This window comes from Adiantum capillus-veneris, chromosome 30 (genome assembly GCF_014529385.1).
Source record: "Adiantum capillus-veneris isolate H3 chromosome 30, ASM1452938v2, whole genome shotgun sequence".
In the NCBI taxonomy this organism is placed as follows: Eukaryota; Viridiplantae; Streptophyta; class Polypodiopsida; order Polypodiales; family Pteridaceae; genus Adiantum; species Adiantum capillus-veneris.
Window position 1 is genome coordinate 109,219,474 of NC_140960.1, and position 18,879 is coordinate 109,238,352.

General features: G+C 45.8%; 1 protein-coding gene across 3 annotated transcripts in view; it reads right to left on the reverse strand.

Annotated features, from left to right (window-relative positions):
- LOC147418597 (glycerophosphodiester phosphodiesterase GDPD4-like) overlaps nt 1-18,056 on the reverse strand; it is an 81,131-nt gene extending 63,075 nt beyond the window's left edge. For 2 of the 3 annotated variants that reach the window (XM_086506611.1, XM_086506610.1), the window contains exons 1-2: nt 17,433-17,717; nt 17,267-17,353 (exon numbers count right to left, since the gene is read on the reverse strand). In XM_086506611.1, the coding sequence (XP_086362737.1) occupies nt 17,267-17,353; nt 17,433-17,588 (243 nt within the window). In that variant the 5' untranslated portion in view covers nt 17,589-17,717. Of the gene's footprint in view, nt 1-17,266; nt 17,354-17,432; nt 17,743-17,831 lie in introns of those variants that run through there. The other variant, XM_086506612.1, reaches the window with a different exon arrangement.
- Between the last annotated feature and the right edge of the window lie 823 nt (nt 18,057-18,879).

An 18,879-nucleotide genomic window follows, 5' to 3' on the forward strand; every position in this document is an offset into this window, starting at 1 on the left:
CTGCCTTTCTTCAGTCTGTTCTTGTATTGCCTTTTTGGGGCACTTTGCAAGATGTGTCCCAATTCCCAGCAACCAAAACACTTCCCCTCTTTAAGATAGATAGCCCTTTCTCTAAGAGTCTATCGAGGACGTGTACCTTTCTTTTCTTTGTCCTAGGAACTCTCTCTCTTTCTACTTTCATTATTAGAAGTCTATTGGGTTCTCTGAGTCAAGATCTCATCTGTGGGGTAAGTCAGATAACCTGAATATATGGCAAAACCCCGTTTCGCATGACACATCAGATCTTGAATAGAATTCGACTTTTGTTCCAAGCAGTAGTCTCGGACCGCTATAGGAAGTCCGCCGCAAAACCGCTCAATCTGTTCCTTAAACGAGACCTTCTTAAATGAAGAGGTCGGTAGAAAAGAATTCCATAATCTCTCGCAATAAGCGTCCAGAGAATCTCCCTTAGTCATCCAAAGATGATTCCAAGCGGTTCATATATCTCGTTCGTACTCCCGAGTCAGCCAAGAAGAAATAAAAAGCCTTTTGAATTTCAACCATTTAATCGGAGCTTCCTTTCTCAGTGGAAGAGTGGACCACCATGTTCGAGCATTTCCCTTGAAGAAAGAGGTAGCCCTCTGAATCTTGGAGTGCTCTGAGAAATGCTCTCTAGAGAAAGCTATGTCAAACTGCTATATGATGGCCAAAGCCCTCGGAACATCTCGGAACCCAAAAAGGATTCAAATTGAGTCGATTGTCCACGTTCTTTAAATTCTTTTGTTTTCTTGCTTTTGGCTTCGAGGAAGTCATTTTGGTTGGCTCTGTAGAAGTGCTTCTTGTCAAGAGTGCTTGTCCATGTCTTCTGCGAGTACAGGTTCCGCTTTTCTCCACTCATCTGTCTTTTCGGCTTTCCTCCCTACCTCAGAGGAGAAACGATGGCCACACACCATCTCGAGTAAATCTTATCAATCGGGTAATTCTTCAGGTGTGTCGCAAATCTCGGGTCCTTGGAGTACTTAATCAATCTGTTCACACATATGCCAATCTGAAATTGACGTTTGTGCTCCTTTCTAACAAACTTGTCCGAAAAAAATTTCCCCAAATCTTTATTCTTTTCTTCAGTTCCCGTGCCGAATTTTCAACTTTTCTTTGCCTTCCCACTGAGAGCTGTCATCTCTGTCAGATTCTCCACAAGAACCCATGTGTAATGTGACGTGCACATCTAACCCTATGTGTACGTGGACAAGCTACTTCATGACAAGGGTTCGGTTCAATTCAGTCAACCTAGCTTAGAAAGTGTATTGGCACTTTTGTGAGTCTGTTCGTAGACCATGCATGTCCAGACACTTAGAGTAGAGGCATATCCTCTGGTTGCACACAGCATGACCATCAGATTTCAGTCAGAACCCATCAAGAGCATTTTTATAGTGCATAGACCTATTTTAGTCAATTTTCACTTATTATTTTTAAGTGACTTTCGTTGGGAAACTTGGTAGGGCAAAATGATAAGGGTGTATATAAGAAAAGATAGTGCTAGCAAGATCTGGCAGAAAAGGCAACAGGGACCTGTGTCCAACAATGCACCTTCTCAAGCAAGACCCCCGACAAACAACCTAGCGTTTTCAGCCATCACCAAGAACCAGCGTTTTCATGCAATTGCAGATCAGCCCAGCGTTTTGCAACTTGCAGATCAACCTAGCAACAGTAGAGCACAGCAATTCACCTGGCGTTTTTTGCATCAGGTCAGCAAGAGGCCTAGCGTTTTTGGATCAGCAAGACAACCTAGCGTTTGCAGTTTCTCCGCAACAGGACCAGCAAATAGACCAGCATTTTCAGTTTTCAGCATAGAGACACCGCAAAAGAACCCCCAAACCTCGCAGATCTCATCTTCCCGCAGCAGATCCTCGCCACACGGTCAGATCCACCAAAGTTTGCACATTCAGCCCGGAAAACGCAGATTTCAGCATCTGCGTTTTCAGCACGTCATCGTTGCATCGTCGTCACCGACATAGAGTCAAGGTTCAGCAGATAAATATTTGCAGATTTCAGCCATTAGCGTTTTCAGATTTCAACCCGTCTCGTCATCGTCCTCATCGTCGTCGACATCATCGCAAGTCCATAGCATTGTAGAGATTAGTGCAATCAATAGTAGACCGCTCTCGCCATAGAGAGTGGGGCCTTCGGAGGAGGGTTTGACAACATTCTGGTGTCCTATTCTTCTCTCTCTATCTCTCAATCTCAGCACCGTCATTCACAGTGTTTGCCACTTTGTTTGTGATCATTTGCACTCTCACTAAAGGAACGGAAGGCTCTACCTTCCGTAAGTAAAAGGAACCTTGAGCACAATTCGGAGCACTCATCTTGAGCAAAGTTCAACATTCACTTCCGTTGCACCTTACATTGGTATCAGAGCTTTGGCAGTGTTTTGCATCACTCAAGAAAAGAACCACATAATTTTTTTTTGCTTGTTGCGGTCGCACGTAACCCAAGTCCTCTTGGGCGTGTCGATTCCTAATCATGTTTTTGAAGAGTGACAGGAAATCCAAGAAAGAAGGGCTTGTCCAGCCTCCCCTTGTTTCTCTTTTCACTCATTGAGAGCGGACCGTGCACTTAGCGGCCGGCCAATCGATGTGAGGTGGGAAAAAGCAACCTTGGTCTGAGCGCAAGGCCACCAAGGGGTGCGCCCGCGGGAAAGAGAAGAGCTCGGGTAAGAGAAGATCCTTCTCTAACACAAATTGCAAGCTAAAGAAGACCCTCAAGAACCTCAAGACTCTCAAGAACCCAAGAACCACAAGACCCCAAGTTCCTCGTGAACTTAAGAACCCAAGACTTCAGTGTATGGCCATTACCCAAAGTCGAATGGATACTTCGCAGGGAGGTGATGAGCATGGCAGTGGCGAAGAAGAATTTTCCCCACCAGGAGGTTTTTCTGACCCTCCCTCTTCCCCATCTACGCCAAGGATTGCACCAACTCCTATGGAGGCTTACGACAAGATGATGATGGACAGGAAGTTAGAACACGAAGCAAGAAAAGCAAAAAGAAAGGCAGAATTTGATTGTGAACACGAAGCAAGAAAAGCAGAAAGAAAGGCAGAATTAGATCGTGCACACAACGAAAGAATGGCAGTCTCATAAAGCATGAGCACCAAGAAAGAAAAGCAGAAATGGATCGCGAGCACCAAGAAAGAAAAGCAGAATTGGCTCGCAAGCGCGAAGAAAGCCGGTTAGCCTTTGAGCATGAGCGTGAGCAAGCGCGCTTGGCGGCCGAACAAAGAGCCCAACACATGCAAGAGTTGTTCCAGCTCTTTTCTCATGTGCAGGCACAGATTGCAAAGGATCAAGAGAAGGAGACTCTCTCAGTCTTTTCTTCTCCAAAGCACGACACGCACGAATTGCATGATAATGATGAGCATGATGAATTGCATGATGAATTTTATGTCACTTGGGGCCCCATCGGACGAGATCCACATAGGTTGGTAGGACTTCTTCTATTACTTGTTCTTCTTAGGGTTTAGGCCCCTCAACCAGCATCTGCAAGTTGGCTTTATTCTTCAGGGCTTTGACACGTCAGCAATTTGTGACATCTTCCCTTCTTGAAAGAGAGTAATCGTCCGCGATTACAGCATATCTACAAAACAACTCAAGTTAGCTCAAAAATTTCCGAGGGACATTCCAAGAGACAATCAGTTTGCTCTTTTTGTTAAGGAGTTAACTTCTCCTTCCGACTCTTTTGATCAAGGAGTTGGCTTCTCCTTTCGGCTCTTTTGATCAAGGAGTTTGCTTCTCATCTCGTCCAGATCGGAACTCTTGATATTCTGGCGTAGTAAAATTAACCATCACACCTAGACCGCACTGATCTTCCACGGGTGTCTTGATGCACTAAAATTACATACCCAAGCAATCTCATCCAATCAGGAATATTCAGTGGTTGGCACATCAGAATGCAACACAAATGCTCACATATTCATGTTACAAGACATAGAAACATAAAGCCGCTGATGACCACTCCTCCCGCATAACCTAACAAGGTCCAGGCCGGGAGATATTCAACGCCTCCCTCGTCACTCCTCCCGCATAACCTAAAAAGGTTCGGGCCGGGAGATATAGAGGCCTTTTACAACCAAAGGTCCCCCAGACCGCAGCCTGCGTCGTTGCGTCGTTGCGAGGTGCTGAGAGTAAGCATTGCTCAGATTTCTTAATACTCCTCCCGCTGTCACGTGACACATCCAACCCTATGTGTCCGTGGACAAGCTACAACATGATCAGGGTTCAATGTCCACATTCGATGAAAGAACTCCAGCGTGAGATTCTACAGCCAGCCACTGCCGCAAGAGGAGTGTCCCTTCACCAATGGGCACACCGGTGGCATAAGAAGTGCGCGTTGCGCGAGGGAGACCAGCCAGAAAGGAGCCACTGCGAATGTGCGCATGTGAGGGAGATTTCCACCATCAGCGCCATCTCTACATGGGTAAGAAGGCAATCCCCTATTTGCCACTCGGGGTGTGTGTGTCCGGAAGAGGGTACGGATGCAGGTTTACATACGTAGGTTACACACCGGCATCAAAATCCACCTTTCTTTGGCTTCCATACAACTGCGGGAAGGGCGGGAGAGGGGAGCGGCGAGGGTGAGAGGCTCACAACCTTCGGGTCCCAGGAAAAAATTGCTCTGATACCACTGTAAGGATTCTAGTCGCTAATCCTTAATTAAGTACTTAAACTCATGATTAAGACTTAAGAAACTGAAACTGAACTTAGAACAAGACTTAGAAGACTCAGTGTTTGATTGATTGAAAGTGTGATACAAGGGTTCCTTTTATAGGAATTGAATAGTCATCAGTGAAGAGGCATGTCTCTTTGTGAAGAGACATGACTTTAGGCGAAAAGACACATCCTTTCGGCGAAGAGCTGCAACCATTGGGTGAAGAGTCGCATCCGTAAGGTGAAGGGATGTGACCAGTCGTCGAAGGAGTGTGGCTTTTGACGAAGAGGTATGTCTTTTGGGCGAAGGGGTGTGACCATTCGAGAACAGGAGTCCTCCTAGGTTAGTCACACTTCGCATCTGCATCTGTAATGAATCAAGAAGAGTGTAACAAGTCACAATTGTGACAGAATATTGGCACGCACTTGTAGTTCTCGTCCTCGTTCCACCCGTAGCCAAATGAGCAATTTGAGATAGCCAATTCAATGGTTTTGGATTTGTTGAAGTCTTATATTTCAGATTAGAAGACTTAATGGGAAAAGTATTAAGTGACTCTCCCATTATCATTCATGGTGAGGAAGTTATTCATTCTTTACCTCTCATTTCTAATGTGCAAGCGAAGCTTGAAAAGAAACAGGAGAAGGAGACTCTCTACATCCTTTCTTCTCCAAAGCGCGACACACATGTTTTGCATGATAGAGATGTGATTGTTCACAAGGATGATGGTTTGGATGATGATTTTGCTAGTGAAGCTAACCTCATTGCAGATACAATCAATCACGAAGAACCGAGCTTGGCTCTCGAATCGAGGTCCAACGAACCCACTCAAGAAGTATTATGTGTTCGCATGATTAGTCAGCACGCATTGTTTGAGTGTTTCATTCGTGACGGTTTCTTGTATTTTCATCACCGTCTTTATGTGTTCCCTTTTCATAGGCATGCCATATTGTACAATGCACATGATTCACTCACGGATGAGCACGGATGTATGCGGATCACTCTCGAAAAGAAAAAAAGTTTGCATTCAAGGAATTCACATTGTTTACCTATTGTCCGTTTTGTCAATCGCTTTTACATGTCTCTTCCTTGGCATGACACGGTCTTAGAAAGAGCACGAAAAAGATTGTCTATCAAGCATCACCATTTCCGTTGTGATTTGCCACACTTGATAGGTCTAGGTCGAAAAGTCAAGATTCGATCTCACTTTTTGCATGTGTTTGGTGAACGGTTTGGCACTCCGTCACTTTGTTCATCTGCATTGCATGCGCACTGCGCAGTCTTTTCGGAAGAATAGTATTTTTCCAGTCACTCTACATGGAATGGGTATGTTCATGATTTTGTGTTGAAAGTGGTTTCAAGAATTTTCCTCCTCGGAGATTCTTGACGAAGGTGGACCTACGTCCATAGACGCAGTTGGAGCATTGAAGACACCACAGATCACTGTCACTTTCGGCGCGGCCAAAAGAAGCAAGCATTGCAGACCTTCATAAAGTTCAAATATCGCACGACCCACGCATTAGAGTGGGCCGGCGAAGAGTTCTTCGCAGGATTCCAAGCGTTGTTGGCGCTCTCCCTCGACGCCATACAGCTCGGTACCAGTACATCACTTTGAAAAGGAGGGGATGTCACGTGCACATCTAACCCTATGTGCATGTGGACAAGCTATCTCGGGTCTAGGGTTTAGGTCAGCTTAGGGAGTGTTCTGGCACCTTTGTGAGCCTGTGCGTAGGCCGTGCATGTCCAGGCACTTAGAGTAGTTGCATATCCTCTGGTTGGACACAACATGATCATCAGCATGACATTCAGTACCTATCATGAGCATTTTACAGTGCATAGAACCCAATTTACTCACTTTTCACTTATTACTTAATAAGTGACTTTGTTGGAAAAGTGAGAAGGGCAAATTTGATAAGTCTCTATAAAAGAAACCTAGCGCTAGCACTTTCTAGCAGAGAGGCAAAAGAAGTTCCAACAACTTGCAGTGCACATTACCAGCAAGACCAGCAGGAGGCCTAGCGTTTCAGCCAACAGAGCACATTCCCTAGCGTTTTTGCTACAGATCAGCATGGCGTTTTCAATTTGCAGATTCAGCCTAGCATTTGCAGATTCCGGCGTCAGACCAGCCCCAACACATCAACGTTTTCAGTTTTCAGTACTTACACTGCAGATTCGGCCATTAGCCTTGCAAATCCTCGCCGTACCGTCGAGTCAGCCAGCGTTTTCAAATTCAGCCCGCTGTCTGCAGATTTCAGCATCTACGTTTTCAGCGCATCGTCGTCACATCGTCGCCGACACAATGTCAGAGATCGGCAGAAAGTCAGCGTTTTGCAGATTTCAGATTTTCAGCCCTAGCGTTTCCAGATTTCAGCCCGTCCTCGTCGTCATCATTGTCGTCGTCATCGTCGGCAAGTCCATTGCATCTAGACCATTGTACCAGATTTGTGCAATCAATAGCATAGACCTCTCTCGCCATAGAGAGGGGGGCCCTTGGAGGAGGGTTTGAGAACCGTCTGGTGTCATATTCTTCTCTCTCTCTCTCTCTCTCTCTCTCTCTCTCTCTCTCTCTCTCAGCACCTTCATTCACAGTAGCATTCACATTGTTTGTGATCATTGCACTCTCTCACTCAAGGAACGGAAGGCTCTCCCTTCAGTAAGTAAAAGGAACCCTTGACCACAGTTCGGAGCACTCATCTTGAGCAAGATCAACATTCACTTCTGCTGCACTCTACAACCTCTGGGTAGCGTCTTTAGCGTCCCCTGTCCATTAGCACGTCAGTCTCAATCATAAGAACCCTAAGACGCAATATCATATGATCCCCTTTCTCTGGAATCCTTTGACGAACTTGCATCTGTGTAAGGTGCAGCGGAAGTGAATGTTGAACTTTGCTCAAGATGAGTGCTCCAAACTATGCTCAAGGGTTCCTTTTACTTACGGAAGGGAGAGCCTTCCGTTCCTTTAGTGAGAGAGTGCAAATGATCACAAACAAAGTGGATAAACACTGTGAATGAAGGTGCTGAGAATGAGAGATAGAGAGAGAAGAATACGACACCAGAATGTTGTCAAACCCTCCTCGAAGACCCCACTCTCTATGTCGAGAGCGGTCTATTGCTGTTGATTGCACAAATCTCTACAATGCTTTGGACTTGCCGACGACGTCGACGACGACGAGACGGGCTGAAATCTGAAAACGCTAAGGGCTGAAATCTGAAAATCTGGTATCTGCTGAATTCTGACTCTATGTCGGTGACGATGTCGATGGCCACGATGCGACGACGACGCGCTGAAAATGCAGATGCTGAAATCTGTGTTTTCCGGGCTGAATCTGCAAACTTCGGTGGATCTGACCGTGCGGCGAGGATCTGCTGAGGGAAGGTGAGATCTGCGAGATTTGGGACTTCTACTGCAGTGTCTTGATGCTGAAAACTGAAAATGTTGATGCTTCTGGGTGTTCTATCGTGAAGGATATGCAAAACGTTGAGTGGTCCTACTGATCCAAAAACGCTAGGACTGATTCTGTGCTGATGCAAAAACGCTATATATATGCTGTGTCTGCTAATGCCGGGGCTGATCTGCAATGCAAAAACACCAGGGCTGAATCTTGATGAAAAGATGCTAGGCTTCTTCTTTGGTCTGCTGGCTGAAAACACTAAGTTATCCGCCCCGGGGAGTCTTGCTGAGAAGTGCTTTGCTGGATGTCAAGTCCCTGCTGCCTCTTCTGCCAGAAAGTGCTAGCACTAGGGTTTCTTATATATTGGCTTGCTAAATTGCCCTACCCAGTTTCCCAACAAAAGTCACTTAAAAATAATACGTGAAAAATGGCTAAAATAGGAAAAATAGATCTATGAATTGTAAAAATGCTCCTGATGGATTCTGACTGTAATCTGATGGTCATGCTGTGTGCAACCAGAGGATATGCATCTACTCTAAGTGCCTTGACATGCACGGTCTGCGAATAGACTCGCAAAAGTGCCAGAACACTTCCTAAGCTAGGCTAACTGAACTGAATTGAACCCTCGTCATCATGAAGTAGCTTGTTCACGTACATATAGGTTAGATGTGCACGTGACATCCCCTCCTTTTCAAAGTGAGGTACTGGTACCGAACTATATGGCCTCGAGGGAGATCGCCAACAGTGTTTGGAATCCTGGGAAGGACTCTTCGTCGGCCCACTCTAATGCGTGGGTCATGCGATACTTGAACTTCATAAAGGTCTGCAACGCTTCTTTCAGCCGCGCCGAAAGCGACACAAAGTCATATGTGGCTCCTTCAATGCTTCAACTTCGTCTATAGTCATGCATCTACCTTCTTCAAGAATCTTCGAGGATGAAAATTCCTGAAACCACTTCCAACACAAAAACATGAACATACCCATTCCATGTAAAGTGACTGGAAAATTCGAGTCTTCTTTAAAGATTGTGCATGCAATGTAGATGAACATATAGACGGAGGGCCAAACCGTTCATCAAACACACGCAAACAATAGGGTCGAAACTTGTCTTTCTGATCTAAATCAATCAACTGTGGCAAATCACAAAGTAAATGTCCATGCTTGATGCTCAATCCTTCTTGTGCTCTTTCGGATATTGTGTCATGCCAAGGAAGAGACATGGAATGTGAATTCCTTGGGTGCAAACATTTCATCTTTTCATGAGTAATCGGCATACACCCGTGCTCATTCATGAGTGAATCGTGTTCATCGTACAATATGGCATGCCTGTGAAAAGGGATCACATAATGACGGTGACTAAAATACAGGAAAGTATCACGAATGAAACACTAGAACAATGCGTGCTGACTAATCATTCGAACACAGAATACTTCCTGTGGGGGTTCTTTGGACCTCGACTCTAGAGCCAACATCGGTTCTTCGTGATCTATCGAATCTGCAATGAGGTTAGCTTCACTAGACAAAGTATCAACTATACCATCATCCTTGTGAACAATGATATCATTATCTTGCAAATCATCATCATTGTGAATAATCACACCTCAATCATGCTTATCATTATCAAGCAATTCATCATACTTATCATTATCATGCAAATCATGTGTCGTACTTTGGAGAAGACAAGACTGAGAGAGTCTCCTTCTCCTAAATCTCTTTAATCTACGCCTGCACATTAGAAAATAGTAGGACCAATGCGGCTCTTCTTTCTTTGTGCTTGCGATACATTTCTGCTTTTCTTTTTGCTCTTCTTTCTTCGTGTTCTAACTTTCTGTCCATATCAACTTGTCGAAAGCCTCCATAGGAGTTAGTGCAATCCTTGGCGTAGATGGGGAAGGGGGAGGGTCAGAAAAACCTCCTGGTGGGGAAAATTCTTCTTCGCCAACTACCATGCTCATCACCTCCATGCGAAGTATCCATTCCGCTTCGAGGAAATGACCATACACTGAAGTCTTGGGTTCTTAAGTTCACGAGGAACTTGGGTTCTTTTGGGTCTTGGTTTCTTGAGGTTCTGGAGTCTTGAGGTTCTTGAGGGTCTTCTTTAGCTTGCAATTTGTGTTAGAGAAGGATCTTCTCTTATCCGAGCTCTTCTCTTTCCCGCAAGCGCACCCCTTGGCGGCCTTGCACTCACACCAAGGTTGCTTTTTCCCACCTCACGTCGATTGGCCGGCCGCTAAGTGCACGGTCCGCTCTCAATGAGTGAAAAGAGAAACAAGGGGAGGCAGAACAAGCCCTTCTTTCTTGGGTTTCCTGTCACTCTTCAAAAACACGATTAGGAATCGACACGCCAGGGTTCCTTTTACTTACGGAAGGGAGAGCCTTCCGTTCCTTTAGTGAGAGAGTGCAAATGATCACAAACAAAGTGGATAAACACTATGAATGAAGGTGCTGAGACTGAGAGATAGAGAGAGAAGAATACGACACCAGAATGTTGTCAAACCCTCCTCTGAAGGCCCCACTCTCTATGTCGAGAGCGGTCTAATGCTATTGATTGCACAAATCTCTACAATGCTTTGGACTTGCCGACGATGTCGACGACGATGAGGACAACGACGAGAGGGGCTGAAACCTAAAAACGCTAAGGGCTGAAAGCTGAAAATCTAGTATCTGCTGAATTCTGACTCTATGTCGGTAACGATGTCGATGGCCACGATGCGACGATGACGCGCTGAAAACGCAGATGCTGAAATCTGCGTTTTCCAGGCTGAATCTGCAAATTTCGGTGAATCTGACCGTGCGACGAGAATCTGTTGCAGGAAGGTGAGATCTGCGAGGTTTGGGACTTCTACTGCGGTGTCTTGATGCTGAAAACTGAAAACGCTGATGCTTCTGGGTGTTCTGCCGCGAAGGATCTGCAAAACGCTGAGTGGTCCTGCTGATCCAAAAACGCTAGGGCTGATTCTGTGTTGATGCAAATACGTTATGGATCTGCTATGTCTGCTAATGCCGGGGATGATCTGCAATGCAAAAACGCCAGGGCTGAATCTTGATGAAAAAACGCTAGGCTTCTTCTTTGCTCTGCTGGCTGAAAACATTAAGTTGTCCTCCGGGGAGGGCGGTCTTGCTAAGAAGATGCTCTGCTGGATGTCAGGTCCCTGCTGCCTCTTCTGCCAGAAAGTGCTAGCGCTAGGGTTTCTTATATGCTGGCTTGCTAAATTGCCCTACCCAGTTTCCCAACAAAAGTCACTTAAAAATAATAAGTGAAAATGGCTAAAATAGGGAAAATAGGTCTATGCGCTGTAAAAATGCTCATGATGGGTTCTGACTGTAATCTGATGGTCATGTTGTGTGCAACCAGAGGATATGCATCTACTCTAAGTGCCTGGACATGCACGGTCTGCGAACAGACTCACAAAAGTGCCTGAACACTCCCTAAGCTAGGCTAACTGAACTGAACTGAACCCTCGTCATGAAGTAGCTTGTCCACGTACACATAGGGTTCGATGTGCACGTGACAATCTAGTTCCCCTGATTCATTCTTTTCAATCTGGCGGACTCTTGCCTTGTTGAGGTGGATACTATCCTGTCCGTAGGATAAGTCAATGAGCCGGAATGAGTTCTAAATCGTTCCTTAGCAGGTTGCATAAGTCTCTGAATAGAGACAGACTTTTGGTTCAGATGATAGCCTCGAATCTCTTTTAGCAACCACAACAAAACCGCTCAATCTGATCTTTCAAAATAATCTTCCAAAACGAAGACGCTGGCAAATAAGTATCCCAAAACCTCTGGCAGTAGGCATCCAATGTATCGTTCAGTCATTTTCAAGTAATGCCAAGCCGTGATGACATTTGTTGCATATTCATCTGATATCCAAGTTGACGTGAAAATTGTCTTGAATTTTAATCACGTCGCAAGTGCTTCTCTGTGTAACAACAGAGTAGACAACCATGTCGGTACAATTCCTTTCAAGTAAGATGCCGCCTTATGCACCCTAGAATGTTCTGAGAACCATCCTCTAGAGAAGGCGACGTCAAACTGTCGTACAAACTCAAGGACTTGATGGGTGTCTTGGTAGTCTAAAAATGTCTCAAATCTGACGGCCTAACTCCCTTCCTTGAGCTTTTCTTGTTGATCTGGTCACTATCAAAAGAGGACGAACTCTGCTCCTCTAAACGGCTAGATGGCCTTCCATGCTTTCTAGACTTCTTTTTTTTCCCAAAAAAAATTACTTCAAAAGTGTCTTGTCTTTGGTGCTTAGAAATTGAGGAACCTTCTTACCACCCTCGAATACTTCGAATGGCGCCTTATCCATGTGTTGTTGTAGGCAAACTCCACCAAGGGCAAATACTTTTCCCATTAAGTCTTTTGATTCGAAATATAAGACTTCAACAGATCCAATTTTATTCAATTGGCTATCTCAAATTGCCAATCTGTCTGCAGGTGGAACGAGGTCGAGAACTGCAACTGCGTGCCAATGTTCTCCCAGATTGCCCTCGAAAACAACCTAGTAACCGGGGATCTCTGTCCAAAGCAATGGACTCATGCATGCCATATGTTCGGAAAATCTATGAGACAAACAGTTTCGCCAAATGATCAAGCTTAACTGTCAGTTTGTTACCGGAATGAAGTGGGCCTATTTACCGAATGTCACTGACTGTCCAAATGCCATCGTGCCCACTTTGAGTCTTGGGGAGATCAAAGATGAAATCCATTGCAATGCTTTCCCAGGGGTGGGTGGGAATGGGTAAAGGCTATAAGAGTCCGTGTGCCTTATGCCTATCAAAACTCGACCTTTTAGCATACTAACTGCAAACAAAGTCATCATCATCCTTTTTAAGCCTCGGCCGACGCTCCACACCTTTCAAGGTGGTATCTATGTTGCAGTGGCCTGTAAAAGGTGGACAATGGCACTCTGTCAAAACCTTTTCTCTCAAGGGCTGTGTAACACACAACATCGTTTTCTGCATCAAATAGCCATCTCGTATGGAATAGTCTAAAATTGTCTCCCAATCCTCTAAACTAGAAAAAATCAAGAAAGTCAGGATCCATGGTGTACTAATCAACCATATCCTCGAAGCTTTTGTGATGAATCGCAAAAATAGCCAAAACCCAATACTTTGGAGACAATGCATCTACCACGAAATTCTTACGCCCTTGAACATGGACAATCTGGAAGTGAAACTATGACAGGAGGGTATCCCATCGCATCTACTTTTCCCAAAACTACTTTTGTGCCAAGAAGTAGAGTAGATTCTAATGATCCCTAAAGGCTGTATAATCCGCTCCGAGTAAATAGTGTCGCCACTGAGTAAGAGTACAGATCACTGCCAATAGCTCTTTTTCATAAATCTGTGCAACCGTTTCAAGACGTAAAAACATCCTGCTCTCATAAGCATTACATAGCCTTCTTGCATCAAGATTGCTCCCAAACTGCGATCATAAACATCACAGTAAATTTCGAATGGCTTTTGCAAGTATGGTAAGGCCAACACGAGTCCAGTAGTCAACATTTTCTTTGAGAGTCTCAAAGACTGCAATCTCTGACGGTCTCAGATAAAAGAAGCCCAAATAAGCTTCAAACCTCATGAACATTCTTCAAATCAGGCCAATAACGAATAGTCTCAATTTTGACCAGGTCCATCTTTACCCTACTGCTGAGACGATATGTCCCAGGAAGTGTATCTCAAGGAAGAGTAATTCGCTTTTTATTGCATTTATAACCAATTTATGCTTCCGCAGTGCCTGTAAAACTCTCTAAAAATCCCAAAAGTCATCCTGAAGCTGTCTTGTAGACGTCTTCAGGAGCAATTCAACTCTGATGATAACCACTCTCCGTATCAATTTGGCAAGTAGAACCCTAAAGTCTGTCGAGTGTATCATCGATCCTTGTAATGTGGAAATCTCTTTTGGTTCATTGTTTCTTTATTTTGGCCTCGGCTACCTCTGTAAGGTGGCCGGTTCAGTGGTGCACTACAAGGAATCAATCATGTGATCTTCAGGACGTGAAGGAGGCAACTCCCTTGGTACGCCCGCAGAGAAACAGTCAGCCTCTATTACAGAAAATCTTGTCGTTCCTTTTCAAGGTCAAACATATTCGACCTTTCAGTTTTTTTCCATCAAGTACAATCTCTTTGCCCTTCTTTTTCGTCAAAGTCACTTTCTTAGTCCGATAGTCAACCACGGGGTTGTTCTTGTGGTACCAAGGGATTCCTAGGAGGACATCACACCCTTCCAAAGGCATGATATAAAAGTCCTCGTGCCCTAAATACCCCTAACAATGCAAACGAAGTTTACCCATGACAGGGGTAATGGCAACATCCTGTCCGGGTGCCGCTAGAACTGCCTCCGCCTGTGGCCTTAGCCTATCGAGCGTAATTCCAAGTCGAGCCGCCAATGAAGTTGGCCTTGGCTCCTCTATCAAAGAAAGCGAGGGCTTCCTAATCTTTCACTTTGCCCCATGCATGGCAAAGTTTTGTGCTTTCAATCATCTGATTTTCACACTTGTCAACCTGCAGTTGACGTTTGTACTTCGCTCTGGTAAAATTTTCCACCAAGAATCTGTCCAAATCTTCATTCTTTTCTTCAGTTCATGCGCCGGATTTCAAGTTTCTTTTGCCTGCCCACCTAAAGGTGTTATCTCTATTAGATTCTTCGAGAGAACCCATGAGTAATCTGGAATTCTTTATGGCTTATGCCCTGTAAGACAGAGCCATAAAGACAGGAGCGCGCCCGATGCATGATGTACGAAGGGTGGAGTGGCTAATAAGTCCGGGGTCGGGCCACGAAGATTCTTTCACAAAAACCTGCGTGTGCTGCAAAAAGGATCGGATCCTCCGTAGAAGAATCTTTCTGTGCTCTGTTATCATTGTTACCGGCTTGGACACTCCAAGCGAGAAATCAATAGCAACACACGAACACAAACTTCATAATCACTAAACTTTAATAGAGAGAGAGTCGACACGGCCTGGCGTAGTTCCGTGCCCAGAGAGATCGACTGGTGCCCCTTTCGGTATTTCTATTTCATTATTCATTGTAAAGTACAACTCTTGCGGGTCATCGGCTCTCAGGCTCTGCGTCCAAATGACCTGAAGAGTAAGGCCCTTGGGTTCCTTTTATTCTTACAAAGGGATGCCAAAAGCAAAGCCCCAAAAGCAGTTAAACTCAAAAGCCAGGGATCCCAAAAACAACAGGCTCCAAAAACTGCCAAAAAGCAGCCAGCACAAAATACAGAATTCCGTACAGTGCTGCCACGTCAGCACCTAGTGTGAAACGCGAAAATCCGTACAATCTACCATGCCAGCCTGCCAGCACATTTTGCGGGATTTCGTATTGTTGTCCGCACAGGCTGCCACATCATCAGTCTGCCCGCAAGTGGTCATGCAACATCATCAGTTTGTGATACGCAGCAGATTTCAGCCTTCAGCCCATTAGCATCACCAACGATTCCTGTTTTCAGCCCATCGCCGTCCCCGGCGATGGCAGATCAGCCCACAGCCTCGTCGTTGTCGTCGCAATACCAAGCATCTCCAATAGTACCCATTAGCACCTCGACAGCACCGCAGTACAAGTACCCCTCATCGTCAACGACGCAGTACACCAGCCTCTAGCACCCCTAGCATTTTGGGTTGGCTCCTGCCTAGCTCAGCGTAGGGATCATCAAGACCTCCGTGTCCTTAGGACCCAAGCACCAGCAATACCAAGTACTTGCGATACCCAACACTTAGCCTCTCAAGTATTAAGCATCCACCGCAGTACCCCTCACCATCTACCGCAATACCCCTCAATACTTGGAGTACCCAACATCAGTAGCATCAAGTACCGATTAGCATCTCAGCATTTAGGATCATTGTATCAGCATTGTGCAAGAAATAAAGAAAGTACTTACTCTGGCAATAGAGCAAGGGGGCCCTTGAGGGTGGTTGGGACCCGACATGCGGTGTTGTCTCTCTTTGCACCTCTCTTCTTCATTGTGTTCAATTCAATTTCTCTTTTCAAGTGAAGTAAAGTAACCTTGTGTTTGTGCAGAGTACTAGATCGAAGATAAATCCTTATAACACTTCCGCAACACCTGACAGAAAGACAAAGACATGACCTGTTCCAGATTTCATGGGGACGACCTTCGAGCATGGGGATGAGAGTACTAAACTCTACAATCTCTTCAATAACAGATGTTCAGCTCAAGACTTGTCCGATATGTATTTGAGGTCTCTTGGATTGTTCATAGGACGCTAAAGTTTCTTTTCTTCTCCTTCTCTCTACATCTCTACCTCATCTCTCTCTCTCTCTCTCTCTCTCTCTCTCTCTCTCTCTCTCTCAAGTCTCTAAAAGGAGTCACAACATGCTGGATAGAAAGCGAAGGCTTACAAGCATTTGATACCATGGTATTCAATAAGACCTTTACGGGACGTGAACGAGATGCCTGAAACATCTTTAGCGTGCTGAATGGCAACATTTGCTGCTGATAAGTTTACTTCGTCACTAGGTGAGGGTGGATGAAACTCTGTCAAAATCAATAGAGTTGCGCGTAAAGGGGGAGAAAGGAAGGACAGGTGATTGAGATTTTGTAGGGGTTTAACTTGCTTGAACCCTTATTCTTGAAGAAATATTCAACTGGTGGATTATATACTCCTCCTCAAGAGAGAGCTTATAATTTGCTGCCACAACATCGCTGAATTCATTCCCCCACACCATGCATCAAGTACGTTCATGGCCTTCTGTAAGCCTAGCCTACCCACAAGAGGCCTTTGCTTGACTATGATACCCCAAAAACAACAAAGAATATAAGGCTGTGCTATCTCTTGAAACTCGAACAACGGTGAAATGTCAGGAGTTTTTTCATACCCATGCTGACAAGCATCAAGATCATAAACTAAAAACTATGCAAAGAATATAGCCTAACCATATGAGGCTAAGGGTGCGTTGGCACGGCCAAAGTTGAACACCCACTGCACACATCAGCCAACGCTGCCCTTCGAACTCAACTCTGCCGAAATTGGCAGAGTTGAAAAACGCCGTTTTCTACCCCCGCCCTCTTCCAATGGCGCTGCTCTTCCCCGCTGCATTTTGCAGCAAAATGCAGCTCCATGCCAAAACAGCTGACGCGCAGCAGGGATAGAATCCCCACTTGAAAGAGACGATCTTAACCTTACTGTCAACTGAAAACTACATTAAAATTATACAGCGGTGAGCTTAGTCTTACTGTATTGGGAGGTGCAATACTCGTGTCTCCGCCATGAGCACATACTAAAGGGCGATTGCGTAACCAGCTGCATTTACGGGCAAGTTTCTGGAAAAAAGAAGAAAATATCCGCTGTATCAAGATGAAGACGAGACCTACTCATAAGAAGCCGTGTGTGGAAGCTCACCTGATTGGAGCGCTGACGGAGGAGGAAAGCAGGCGCAAAAGCTAGAAGGAAGCAGAGGAGGAGGAGCAGGAGTATGAAGATGCGGATGGGATGCCGCCTCACCCACGATCGCTGCTGCCTTTGACGCCTTCGCGTCCCAACCACTGTCGGGAGCATCCTTAGTAAATAAAATCTACATTTGAGCCTTGGCCTTGTGCCATGTTGATTCTTGAATTACTCCTTACGTTTTCTTGTCGGCGGCTCGGATTGTGAAGCTCACGTGGAATTGTAGATTAGGCCTATCGTTTGGCAATTCACGGCAGCTGTCATCCTGTCAACACTGCCCGAACAGGAATAAGCGGTTTCCAAGAAGAGAGTTGTCTGCATGGCAATGAATGCCGCCGTCTGCAGAGAGAGCACCGGGGTCCGGGAGCCCACAGAAGCGCCGCCATTCGAAAGAAGTTGCGAGTGCAAATCTGCCATTTTCAGCCGAGTGGAGGGAGGGAGAGTGGCCTCAGGAGTCAGGGCTATATGCCTTTGGATGGTGACAAGCCATTTTGATGGCATCGAGGGTGCGCAGGTCGGGTGTGGGGAGCAAGGAGATCTCGACCCGCCACATGGCGGGGTGCTTGGCGGCACGAGGGGCGGGGTCGTCCAATGCTAGACAGGGCGCCGAGGAGTGTCGACGTGGCGGGGCGTTGGGGAGTGACAAGGCATGCCAGAGTGGAACAAGCGGGGGATATCGAGGGGGGTGCCATGTCATGCAAATTCAAAAATGCATGAATGGGGTTGCCTAGGTAATAACCCCTCGGTACTACGAATCTTCTACATGCATGCTCCGGGGGAGACGCGCGGGAAGAATGCCATTACACCACATACCAAGCTACATCTCATGCGACCATGAGGTCTTTATGAGGGCTAACCTTTCAACCTGCTGCTATTTGGCCACGCATTCCTTACTTGCCTATTGCCACCTTGAGGGCCTACTCTGCTTGGCCATTACTCGTTGCTATTGCAAAACCCCTTCTACATAGTAACCAAGAAAGGTCTATGCCCTCACCAGCACAACAAGACAAAGGATCTTATTGCCATGGCTTCATGAGCTCGCTGCATTGGATAGTTGGGGGAGTGGTGACGAAGTTGTTGTAAATTTGAGCAAGGAACAGGAACACGGCGACTGTGGGAGCAATAGCGGACCAGCAGCAAGGCAGAGGATCTTCTTACCATGGTCCATGAGCTCACTACATTGGATAGTTGGGGGAGAGGTGACGAAGTAGTCATAAACTCGAACAGGAACAGCAATAGGGTCATTCTATTTTTTTGTGGTATCGACCTGCTATCTTCTCTCTCTCTTGTTCTGATTTTTTGCACATCCCCAAGCAACCATGGCAGCTCTTCGGTATCACCCACCATAGCCCGCGAGCCTTTCAAGTGAAATGGGCCCAGGTTGGTAGGAGCTCCAGGCGCA